Source organism: Rattus norvegicus, chromosome 14 (assembly GCF_036323735.1).
Source record: "Rattus norvegicus strain BN/NHsdMcwi chromosome 14, GRCr8, whole genome shotgun sequence".
Taxonomy (NCBI): domain Eukaryota; kingdom Metazoa; phylum Chordata; class Mammalia; order Rodentia; family Muridae; genus Rattus; species Rattus norvegicus.
This window is the reverse complement of record NC_086032.1, coordinates 8045721-8058301: the sequence shown is the minus strand read 5'-3', so window position 1 is coordinate 8058301 and position 12581 is coordinate 8045721. Positions and strand designations below refer to the sequence as shown.

At 47.9% G+C, this 12581-nt stretch overlaps 1 protein-coding gene across 10 annotated transcripts in view; it reads right to left on the bottom strand.

The window, feature by feature from the left end:
- Wdfy3 (WD repeat and FYVE domain containing 3) overlaps positions 1 to 12581 on the bottom strand; it is a 241057-nt gene that overhangs the window by 56701 nt on the left and 171775 nt on the right. For 8 of the 10 annotated variants that reach the window (XM_039091828.2, XM_039091827.2, NM_001170551.3 and 5 more), the window contains 6 exon segments: positions 10215 to 10335; positions 9664 to 9881; positions 7822 to 8057; positions 6236 to 6370; positions 4670 to 4849; positions 3398 to 3631 (listed from right to left, as the gene is read on the bottom strand). In XM_039091828.2, coding sequence (XP_038947756.1) covers positions 3398 to 3631; positions 4670 to 4849; positions 6236 to 6370; positions 7822 to 8057; positions 9664 to 9881; positions 10215 to 10335 — 1124 coding nt within the window. 10 annotated transcript variants of the gene reach the window in all.

The window sequence follows — 12581 nt, the reverse complement described above, 5'->3', positions numbered from 1 at the left end:
ATTCAGGAGGACTGCAGTCCCCAGAGCTGTTACATACATGGAGTGGGCAGTGCTACTCCTGGGTCACCTTCGATTTTGCTCAAGCCTTTGGATAACATGGCCACTTGCCCAACTGCAAGGAAATTTTAATGAAACTACCCAGTTCTTGTCCCCTAAGGTTCTCAGCTTTTAGTTGCAGGTGTGGAACTCTTAGGATGTTCCAGGGACCAGACAGGCCATGGTCACACGTCCCTATATGCCGTTATTCTAAGGCTGTCTGCTCAAGTAAGACTATGAACAAGATGCCCTTCCTTCTTCTCAGAACAGTGTCAGGAGTCTTGATAGAACCCCCTGCCATCTTTTGTCATCTAAAAATAATGACGTCATATAGAACAAAGGAAATGTTCATGACCAACCTCAGCTGAGCTGTTGGCTTTCACGCCCATGCTCCCTCCCATCCCTCACCCCTCTCAGTCTGACCTGTAGCAAGTCCATCTCCTCTATCAGGAGCATCTGGGTGGCAACAGCTGAGGACTCGAGAACCATCACTAGATACTCTTACGCCAGGCCACTTGGCTTTCTCTGTATGTCTCAGAAGCTGGGACTGTGTTCTAACTATTACCTGTGCTGTCTTGTTTAAGTCTTACTGTACTTATCAGAGATGGTTCGATGGCTAGATCCCTGTCCAGATGGATGAACAGTAGAGTAGGGATAGAGTTTGACAAGGTCACACAGTTGCGACCTTACACATGAGACTCTTCAGAATTACTGGGTAACTTGCACACATGTGACCCTCACAACAACCTGAGGGCTCCCTTACAAAGAAGGAATGGAGTTTCAGAAGGACACGCTTCCATAACAAACAGAGCAGATCCCACCCAAGTATTTCTTACTGAAAGTTCCACTCTCTTCTCTTAAGGCCTCACTCAGGCCTGCAGCAGGCCTCAGCAGTAACTCAGAACACTGTGTATGGTCGGGGCCTCAGCGTCACGCTCACTATAAACAGGGGCGTCACCGACACAGTCAAACGCTCTGTATGAACAGCGGCCTCACGGGCACACTAGACAGTCTCTATGAATCGTAATTTTAGAGACTGCTAAAGAAAACAAACCCATGTGCCCTTTCATCGGATGTAATCAACACAGCTGTTCTCTACCGCAGAGCCACGATAAGACTAAAGAGAGCACGAGGACCCCCTCATGCTGGGAAGCGGAAGACAGCTCTGCTCCTGAAGCCCCTCAGGATAGGCTTCACAACCAGAAGAATCGTGCTTTTTAATGTGTGTGTGTGTGTGTGTGTGTGTGTGTGTGCAGTTCCTTAAGTAGAAAGTTCTTTTTGAGAGACTTTTTTATTTACATTATGTGTGCAGAGCATTTGTGTGGGGCCTAAGCAATCTCTCCATCTCTATTTTTAAAAAACAAATTCCAACCTTTCTGGTTAAAACGGTGCCAAATCTCCCTGTCTGACAGGAATGTGGTTAGACTTAAGTATTTAACATACCAAGGGACTCTGCCACCTGTGGCAGTAGACAAAAAGACACATGAAAATTTATCTATGGCTTTAAAGAGTTTAACCACTGAGCTGGAGAGATGGCTCAGTGGTTAAGAGCACTGACTGCTCTTCCAGAGGACCTGAGTTCAAATCCCAGCAACCACATGGTGGCTCACAACCATCTGTAATGGGATCCGATGCCCTCTTCTGGTATGTCTGAGGACAGCTACAGTGTACTCATAAATAAATAAAATAAATAAATAAAATAAATCTTAATGTCTGTCTGGGGCTTCAATCTGACACTCCGGTTGTTCCTGAACTGCAGTTCTCACCTTCAGCTCTCTGGTCTGAAAGGGCCATGACTGCACATACCCATGTCGAGAGCACATTGGAGCTGACATGGGTAAGTGAAGGAGGAGTCCACAGGTTATTCATGACTAACTGTAAGTTACTCATAACTAGTTAACTAGCTGTTAGTGTTCAGAGAAGCTTAAGGACTGCCACACCAGGCCCACTTGTCTCTGAATGTAATCTACTGAAGACATCTCGTGACTGTAGTTTTCACAGCTGTTTCCTGTTTAACCCTGGATACTGAGGTGCTGAGCGTCTCCCTTCTCCAGCTGCCTGGTCTGTCCATCATGGAACCCCACACCATGGAGCTCTCTTGCTAGGCTCCTTCACTGAGCTCTGTCACTGATGGCCATGAGGCTCCCCCACTGAGCGCCATGGCAAGCTCCAGCTCGAGCCTTGAACTCCCCAACGCTTCCGAAGGAACAAGTTCTGCCAAGTAAGCACATGGCTTTCTGCTGACACATTACTCTTTCTGCCTGGTTAAAATGCTCCCTGATTCTGTTAATTCTTTTAATTGGGCAAACTGAGATGTTTCTCACAGCAGTGAAAAACACCTTCCATGCTTTGAGGGTGCATAACTGCACTGGCCACTAGAGGGAGCAGGGGAACGCTTGTTTGTAGAGTTGAGCACTTGTCCCATCCTCCCTCTGAAGAGAGTGGCCCCCACACATTGGACTCTCATGCTGCACACAAGGGCTCTTTGGCACCTTCTACATGCTCTGGGCCAGAAGAACCAGCCAAGGATGAGTCACTTTGATTCTCTTTCTTGATCTATTTTCTTTAGTGATGTCAATAGGTGAATATTTTCTCGTCTTGGTCATTTGACACCGCTGTTTAGAATCAGAGCCACAGCCTTGTGCAGTCTCCCACAGAGCAGCATGCCCAGCTCTAGATGAACATCGGAAAGCAGTTGTCAGGGAATGTTCACCTCTTCAGCCAGCCATGATGACACCTGAGCTGGAGTCTCTCTTCGCCAGTGCCGCTGACTCCTATCATCTACCACAGGAAGTGACGTACAGGAGCCCTGCTGCCTTTTGGCAAGGTTTGTAAGCCACACTGGGGCAGTAATGGGGGAGGTGGCGAATGAGTGGGACTCCTTGAAGTTAGGACATGGGGAAGAGTACCGCACAGGGAGGGCCGGCATATGCACACTCCTGCCTATGCGCTGAACGTAGCCTGTGTCTGTTTTGAAGACAATGATCTATGGGAGCAGAGCTATACTCATTGGGCCCTGTGTCTTCCCTAGCTCTGTTCACAGCGCAATGGCACAGGTGAAGAACTGTGACACAAACCTGAAGTACCATTTGACCCTTACTGGAAAAGTCTGCCCTAGGAAAACAGGGTGATAAAGGACTGAAGGGGAAGCATGTTTGAGAGAATGAAAAAAGCAGAACAGAGAGGGTCCAACACGCGAGTAACATTAGAAACCGTGCGCCCTCGCATGCCCTGCCTGCACGTCACCCGGAAGAACTGGAAGCCTAAGAGTGTTCTGCGCAGAACATAATCGGCGGTGAACGATCTCATTACAAGGGCACGCAGGCAAGCGCTGCCTACCCACCTCCAGCCTTGCCCTCACCTCCAACAACAGGTCAATCAGCGGCGTCTGCTTGCTGGCCGGGGTAAGGCAGAGGTTGTCAATGATCAAGACTCGCATGAAGTCGAAGACGAACTTCTTGGCTGGGTGATTGGTCAGATAGGTCTTGGTGCCCACATTGCAGTACTCTGACTGGCTCCTGTTCATCCCCGTGTCTGCCGCGAACGCTTTAAACTCTTCTGCTGGAGACCCAACCTCATCATCCAGATCTGTCACCTACGGGAAGGGAGCAGGCGGAATCACATCAGAGTTTACGTAGCACCTCCACCGTACGTACAGGAGCTAAAATACAAAACAGATCAAAACTGTGGCTGGGCCATCGGAAGCCCGCTATCTGCTCTGAGCTCATGGCTGTAAACTGCTTTCAAGGTAGCCATCCGGTGCTATGCCGTGCCACTCTGACTGACCGTGAGTATACATCAGCCTCATGTGGGTTATAAACACTTCAGAGAAATGAACTGGTAGCACGAGGGTGACCGTCTACACATCTGAAGTTTGGCTACTGAAAAGCCAATGTCACAGGTCACAGAATATAGTGTAATGGTGATCCCGGAGGGTTGAGGTTTCTTTTCTCTCTCTCTCTCTCTCTCTCTCTCTCTCTCTCTCTCTCTCTCATCTCTTTACAAGCCTGGAATGAGCGCTCTGTATTTATATAAATAGAAAAACCAGTATGAAGAAGGATGTTTACTTCAGACCCTGCAACACATGCTAGGAGCAGGAATCAAGAGCTATGCCTCTGGGCCTGTGTGAGAGGACAGAAGTGTCTATGCTGTGTCTGACCACAGCCTAAGGTTTCCCTGTTAACATTTGCGAGGTAAGAAAAGCATAGCAGAACGAATCACATTCGTTTTACCATTTACGAAGAAAGTCAATGCCATGGGCCACTTGTTAAAAACGAACATCTACTTTTTAAAGTAAAAAAGAAAGCAGCTAGATTTGGCCACAGTACTGTTACCAGAATTTTTTAAGGACACAGCCACCACCTTGTGGGCAAGGTCTGTAAGAGCGGCTACCTGGCTCGGGCTATCAGAAGGAGAGAGAGCACGGACAAGGGAGGAGGAGGATAGCAGGGCAGAGCTCAGGCTCTGAAAGAAAGCAGAAGGAGTGAGTAGTGGGGAGCCTTCACAGCGGTGACAGAGAGGTGGGACACAAAGGGACAAACAGGTCAGGAGCTTAGGAAAACAAAGGTGTGCTCTCCACCAGAGCGCACTAGACCCAGCCTGACTGGCATGGCCATCCTCTCCCTCGCCTTACCATCTCTGAGTACGGGCGGATGTTGAAGGGGAAGACGGTGGCTGCTAAGGCACACAGGAAGTCGGGGCTCAGCCACATGGAGGCGAGGTCTGGGACGTTGTGGTACAGGTACCGAAAAAACTGCATCAGGGTCACCGGGTACTCTCGCAGCCACGAACCCTCCTCTTCTGACTGCCAGGGCTGGTCACAGGGGCAAGAGAGAACGGCTGCATTAACCCAGCGACACTTCCAGGAGCACCGAAGCTGGGCTCGTGGACGGTGAAAACTATAAATCATACATGAGCAAAGATGTGTGCACACACATGTTAACAAACCTAACAGCCAGAAATTCAGCCACACCCTTAGAAACCTGGCTAGCACCCCCACAGTGCATCCTATCAGAAAACGGGTATTAGATAAAACATTCAGAGTCGTGCTCTCCCTACAGCCCTGCATTACAGCGCAGTGCAGCACCAGTACCAGCCCTCGTAAGCACTGAACGTGAGCAGGAAAGACGCACGTGTAAGCATTTGAAAAACGGATACCTGCTCCGACAGGGGCGTCTTCCTTTACATTTGTTTATGGAGCAGTGAGAATGTGAGACCTCCCCCAGGGCACCCTAAGGGGAGTCATTTAATAGCAATGTTTTGTTTTCAGAAGGTAGAAACAACAGTGTGAATTAAAATTACAGCCGTCAGATCATATAAGTCCAGGGATCTAGGTCAGCCTCTCTCCTGACACACAGTGCTAGGCCGTGCGTGAGCTACGTCATCTTTCACTGGACCAACTGGGGTGGGGTGAGGGGCAGCAGCTGTCACTTCTAATTCATCTCTAAGTTCAACATAAGAAGATGTGAAAAAGTTAACATTTGTCTGCTGGTGTTTGTCACCTAAATGAGGGTAGTTTTAGAATCTCAATGTGTAATTATATAATTTATAGACGATACCATGATTACATATGTGTATCTACTGAATATATCTAATGTTGGTGATATTAGTTAGTACTTATGATATGCTTTAAAGTATTTTCGGGGGCTGGAGAGGTGGTTCAGTGGTTAGGAGCACTGACTGCTCTTCCAGAGGTCCTGAGTTCAAATCCCAGTGAGCACAGGTGGCTCACAACCATCTGTAATGGGATCTGATGCCCTCTTCTGGAGTGTCTGAAGACAGTTACAGTGTGCTTATATATAATCAATCAATCAATCTTTAAAAAATAAATTTTAAATCCTCACAGCACTATGAGGTAAACACTGTTACCACCAGACGTCTACACTTGGGAAACAGAAGCACAAAGAAGCTGTTAGCCTGTCCAGAATACCAGGAGCGAACTCTGGCTTCCGGAGTCTGAGGTTTCAGGTCTCACAAGAGCCGAGTGTGAGACCCCAGCTCACACGTGGCGGGGGGGAATAGTCTGCCACCGAGCCACACCCTTAGCATCTAACCTGTGGTCTTACTCTCTGTCCTTACATCACTGCTAAGGAGACAGGGTGGGGTCTGGAGGGAAGGGGGATAGGTGGCCCCAGTAAACGACGAGGAACACGGTCTGGGGACAGGCAGCTCGCACGCAGGCTCGCCCTGCACAGCTCACCGAGTTCAGCATACTTCGTAGCATCCCGAGCAGCAGGAAAGCAGACTCGGTGCACACGTTGTGGATGGAGGACACCACCGTCCCGCTGGAGGCCGGGACGCCGAAGATAAACGTCCAGATAGAGTCCAGGTCAAACTGTGGATCAGAGAGCAGCAGACGGTCACTGCCTGCACCTTTTCTAGAGGAGATCCTTAGAAATCCAATGTCCTAGAATGTCTTTAGAGTTACGCTCCCTCCCTGAGTAATGACAAACAGGTCAGTCCCAACCCTCCATTCTCTGTCAGAACTTGGTCATTTTGTTTTGCACCAGCAATCATCCTGCTTCACTTCAGCCTTTTTTTTTTCTTTTTTTCGGAGCTGGGGACCGAACCCAGGGCCTTGCACTTGCTAGGCAAGCGCTCTACCACTGAGCTAAATCCCCAACCCCCAGCCTTTTTTTTTTTTAATTTTTTCAATACAAAATATGGCCACAACCTCCACACGCAGTAGCGAAATATGAAATTATAGATGTGACGGTCCGTCTCAAGCAACAACTTGTGAGGAGCACAATTCATTCACTTTCCAAACTCAGCAGCGACTCGCACTTATGTTACTGACAAGTAAGATTTGGCAAAGTAAGACGTCCTGAGGGTAGTTTACGTCACACTTATGACTACTGTGCCAGTCATGAGCACTGGGGAGCGCGTCCTGCTAAGCGAGTCTACCTTGAGTTACTGTAACGGCACGGCTCAGGACTTCATGGAAAATGTTTGCTCAAATATTGACAGTGCTTTGCATGTCATGTGGCGTTGGATGGGAGCAAATTTGAATTTAAAGGCTAAAGTCTTTATGAAGCTACAGGCGCAAAATACATTTAGACAAATTTAATAGTCTTCAAGGACAACTCAAATCATTGCTGGTTTCCTGAAAACATGATGGTATTTAGTCATTAAGTAATTAAAAGTTTTCAAATTGGAACTTAAACTTACTCACTGATAGTGCGTGCGTGCGTGTGTGTGTGTGTGTGTGTGTGTGTGTGTGTGTGTGTTTGTGCCTGCAAATACGTGCGAGCATACACGATAAGCCATGTGTGTGGAGACCCAAGGTTGACCCCTGGTGCCTCTCCTTGACCACTCTACGGCCTTCATTTTTATGCTTTGAGACAAAGTCTTGTCATTGCCCCTGAAGTTCATTAATTTGGCTAACACAGTCATGAGCTCCAGGGGTCACCCACAGGGTGTGCAGCCACAATGTCTTCTCACTTGGGATCTGGGGATCTAAACCCAGCTCCTCAAGCTTACACATCAAGCACCTTGCAGGCTCAGTGTCTCCCCGACCCTCCCTTCATTTTTAATGATCTGAAAGTGAAATCATATTCCTAGGTACAGTCACATTACAACCCTTTATTCCGTTGTTACTGTCACCAAGGTCCACGTGCACAGACCATCAGACAGAACAACCACAAGAGAAGAAGCAAAACAAAAGCGAGTCTTTTTAGGGCAATTACCTAGCAAATGTTCAGTTTTTAAAGTCTCATATCAAACTTTAAACGTCAGAAGCAACAGAGTCTTAAGTTTTACAGTGATGCCTTACTAGGTAATTCCTACCTGGCAGCCCTGCTTACATCGGCTGTTGGTGACAGGCACACTGACCTGCAGGTTCTCGGGCAGCTCACTCACTGGCTGTTGCAGAAACAAGGCCATAAGGAGAAAATAGAGGGCAGGGACATTTGTGTGCTTAGGGAGGAAAGACTGAAGAACCAGGAACCCGGGAAAATGGCAGGCATCCCGGTTAATCTCCCTGACCGTGGATCTCCCTCCGGCACTCCTGCCCACATTGAATCCTGGAGAAGAGAGTCGGGAAGAGAGTTAGCAACAAAGTTCCCAACTGTGGGACGGACATGTCTGTCCACGACGCACACAAGCAAAGCTGGCTGGCTGCTTGCTCACAGCAGACCCCATCTCTAATGTGGCTGCCCATTAGGATACAGGTTCTGACAGAATGCAGGGAGAGCCAGATACAAGTCTACGAATGCTTCTCCTGGTGAAACAAGCCCTGTTCCTTAGGAGAGGGATCTTGATCCAAAAGAGCGCTAACATCTCCACGCTCAGGTTTCCAAGAGTTAATGGAGCTGAATGGAGAGTCTAACAGAAGATGGCACATTTTGAAATGTACTCAGTAAAATGCAATTAATACATCTCATTTGTCCTAAAAAACTAAAACAACAACAACAAAACCCCAGAAAACCATTAAATGTGTTGCGCTTAAATTATGTATGAATTCATGTTAAAGATTACAGGAAGAAACTATTACTTCCTTGTACTGTGTCAGAGGCTGCCAACCGTGGCAAAAGCAGATCCAGGCTCACTATGGCTGTGGTCCCAACCACTGCGTGGGTCACCCAATGGCCTCTGAAGCTTTACCAGGAGATCACTAGGAGGAGCCACTGCTATGGCCAAGAACATGCACATGTCCACCATCCTAGTCTCCACTGGAATCCCCAAGCACACATGAGCTTCTGCCTACAACCCAAGCCCGGCCTTTGGCCACCCCATCCCTCGGGCAGGGTTCACTGCAGAGTGAATGTCAGCCAGGGCTCCAGTGACTGACTTCCCTCTGAAGCTGTTAAAATTCCAAGTGGAGACACATTTTCTAGTGCTGTGTGAGGACAAGAATGACGATTATTTAATAGGAACAATTTTATGTCTAGGTTGCTTTTAAGTATGTATTTAAATTTAAAATGTATTTATTTTATGTACACTGTAGCTGTCCTCAGACACACCAGAAGAGGGCATCAGATCCCATTACAGATGGTTGTGAGCCACCATGTGGTTGCTGGGAATTGAACTCAGGACCTCTGGAAGAGCAGTCAGTGCTCTTAACTGCTGAGCCATCTCTCCAGCACCCAAGTATAGGTATCTTAATCAATTCCTCAGTGTGACCGAATTGAAAAAAAAAAATTTGTACAGCAATCTACCACGCTTGTGCACCCAACATCTCATTTCTAAATCACAACGATCATGTGACTTAGTATGTTGCCACATCTGAGTCAATGGGGCTCAGATTCTGACACCTCCCAGCTGTGTTACTCACTTTCTTTGCCTTTTAGTCTGTGAGAGGTGGATGAACTAGTACACTTACGCCCCACCCAGTCACGTGGCAAATGGGTAGTTACTGACACAGGAAGGAAAAGACCTGGTCCCTCCTACTGGGCAGTGCCTGTCACTTGAAATTATTGAGTTAAAGGTCAAGAAGGCTGTACGTTACAATCAAAGCATAATCAGTTCTACATCTTAAAACTCTCCAGTGTTAGCTTGAATCTGGAAGACTAAGTTTTTCTTTTTACTGTTACTAAAACTCACAACTCCTAATGGCTATGGAGTACACAGGATTTGAATGCAGAGAACAGCAGCTTATTTTAAACAGCGAGAGCTCCTGAGGTCTCTTACCTAACACAGTTCCGATCTTGTTTGTCAGGACGGAGTCTGTCTGCTCCAGCCAGCCCCCGCCACTGAGTCCCTCTTTAAATTTGATGAGAATGGACTGGTTACTCAGCAGGACAACGAGAATCCTCATGGCGGCCGTGACTGTGGTGGGATGCAAGTGTTCTTCCATGAACATCATGATCCAGTCGAAACCCAGCGTCCTGACCAGCTCTTCACAAGCCCTGTTCAAAGACAGATGGCGTCAACGGAATAGTTTCAGGAGAGCTCACATTTCATATTGGAAAAATACGACTGAGCCTCAGTTTTGAGGTACTATGAGTTTCAGGGTTCAAGTCAGCCCATCCTGTTTGACAGGAAGTGGCAGCATACAGGACTAGTGGAGCACGTGCTCTCTCCTTCCCTCTCCCCCTCTCCCTCCAGGGTCTCACTATATAGCCCTGGCTGGTTTTGAACACATAGAGATCCCCCTGTCTTTACCTCCTGACTGCTGAGGTGAAAGGTATCCACCACTACTGCTTGGCCAGGACTACCAATTCTAAAAAGGCTTCACTTACTGTAAGTTTATGTTTGTCTTTTCTTTGGACGTATAAACTAGCTTTAGCAAGATGTCTAGAAGTCTGTTCCTCAGAAGTATAAGGTTAGCAGACACAAGACCTCCAAACTCCTCTTCTGCTCCTGAAAGGAAACAAACACATTAGACACCCAGAGGTGACAGATAAACACCAGGTCTGTACCCTGACATCCCCTTGAAAACACTTTCTTCAGAATGGCTTTCCACTACAGCAGAAAAGAGAATGAACCAGGTAAATAATTCCTCTTTAGGACCCTCCAATGTTAGCAAGAGTTGTGACAATGAAGGCTTTAGTCCTCTTTCATGTTTAATATTCTCCCCTCTTCCTCAGGAAGAGGAAGCCATCAGTGAAAACTACGAATGAAAACAATGGCTCCCAGAGAAGCTTCCCAGGGGTTGGTAACCTCCTCTTTCTTCATGGACACAGACAGACGCAGCGCTGGGAACTCACGGTCCTAGAACAGGCAACACCTATCCTAAAGCTTCGACATACGCAGCGGAACTCTCAATACATGCTGTGAAGACTTGGAATGCGGCACACCCAGACCCAGGCAGCCTTAGGCTGCGCGAAGCTCTTCACTCACTTCTGGGTCTGAACTAAGGTCTTGGAGACCGAATGGCGAAACCTTCTGAAAGGAAGCAGCTCAGCACACAGCTGGGTGGCTTTCACCAGCCACAGTTCAGAGAACCTTCCAGCTGACATCTGACCTGACTGTAGACGTTTCCCTACCAATGTCTCCTGCTGCACCATGCGTCTGCCTGTGCATTCTTCTACCTGTGCATGTGTCCACCCGTGCATGCGTCTCCCCATGCATTTGAAAATCTTGGCTTACTCTGTTCTGTAAACTTCATGAAATTTGTTATCTGAGGCAACCTGAACCCAGGTCCCCAAGCCATGGTCACTCAATACTGACTCAAGAATAAACTTCTTCTTGGTCTCTCTGAGATGAGAGCTATGCTTGGTGTTGAAACTAGACTTTAAAGGTTGAAGAGAGGAATCATTAGTTTACTCAACAAATGCAATACAGAAAGAAGGCAAAGTCAGGATTGTAGACCTCAGGACAGCGGCAAAGCCCGTATAAAAGGACCTGGACAGAACCAGAGCAGGACTGGCTCCGAGGTTCTCAGTGGAGTGTCCGGGAGCCCAGAGTGTGGGCATCACTAGCCCACAGTGCCAGGCATGCTGTGTGCCTGGGCCCCACCCACACGTCTGCTTCTGCTAGCATCGAGGCTGAGCCTGAACTTACTGTGGAGTTACGTGTCTACTTCTTTGTCTCGCAGACTACTCTAAACTTTAAAATGTGGACTTAGCTGACTGTGGTCACTAACACTCTGGAGGCAGAAGCAGGCAGATCTCTGTGAGTTCAAGGCCAGTCCCATCTGTATAGTGAGGTCCGGAACAGCTTGAGAGATACCTACTGCAAACAAATGCCTTCAGCTGGGTATAGCGGTGCACGCCTTTAATCCCAGCCAAAGATACAAAGTGAGATCATCCCCAAAGTGAATATATTGCTTTATTCCTTACAATGCTTCAAGGGGAAGCAAGCCAGTAAGTAACATCCCTCCATGGCCTCTGCATCAGCTTCTGCCTCCAAGTTCCTGCTCTGTCTGAGTTCCAGTCCTGACTTCCTTTAGTGATGAACAGCGATGTGGAAGTGTAAGCTGAATAAACCCTTTCCTCCCCGACTTGCTTCTTGGTCATGATGTTTGTGCAGGAATAGAAGCCCTAAGACACTAACCAATTGCCAAGACACTGGCTGCTCTCCACATACTTCTGGGAAGGCCCTATCAGCACACACATATACATACTCACTGACATGGAGCAACCAATTGATACCTGTCTTGAGCCTTTGCCCCCACTGACCGTGGGGTAGGAGGAAGGTAAACACCAAGCACGACACAAACGCCGTGATCTATGATGGTTACTGCCCACCGCACGCTCTGGTGCAGAAAGCTGTAAAAGTAACCAACCACCATCTGACTGGGTCAAGGCGCACTCGGTGAGACGGAACCCATGCTCAACATGCTCAACATGCTCAACATGCTCAACATGCTCAACATGCTCAACATGCTCAGGTGACCACAGCCCTGAAGCCAGACAGGCCATGAAGCCAGGGGAAAACCAAATACTACTGTGTGCTATGGTATTCTGCTCAGCCACCGTCAGAGAAGTTTCCTCCTGCAGTCGATGGGAACACATGTAGATTCACAATGAATGGTGGGCCTGGAAACATTTAGTCCTAAGCAACATTTCCTAATCCTCAGGGTTCAGGGAATTCTGGGGAGGAGGCAGCAGAGAGACTGTGAGAGTCAGAGGGACGGAGGACACCAAGCAAACAAGGCCTCCTAG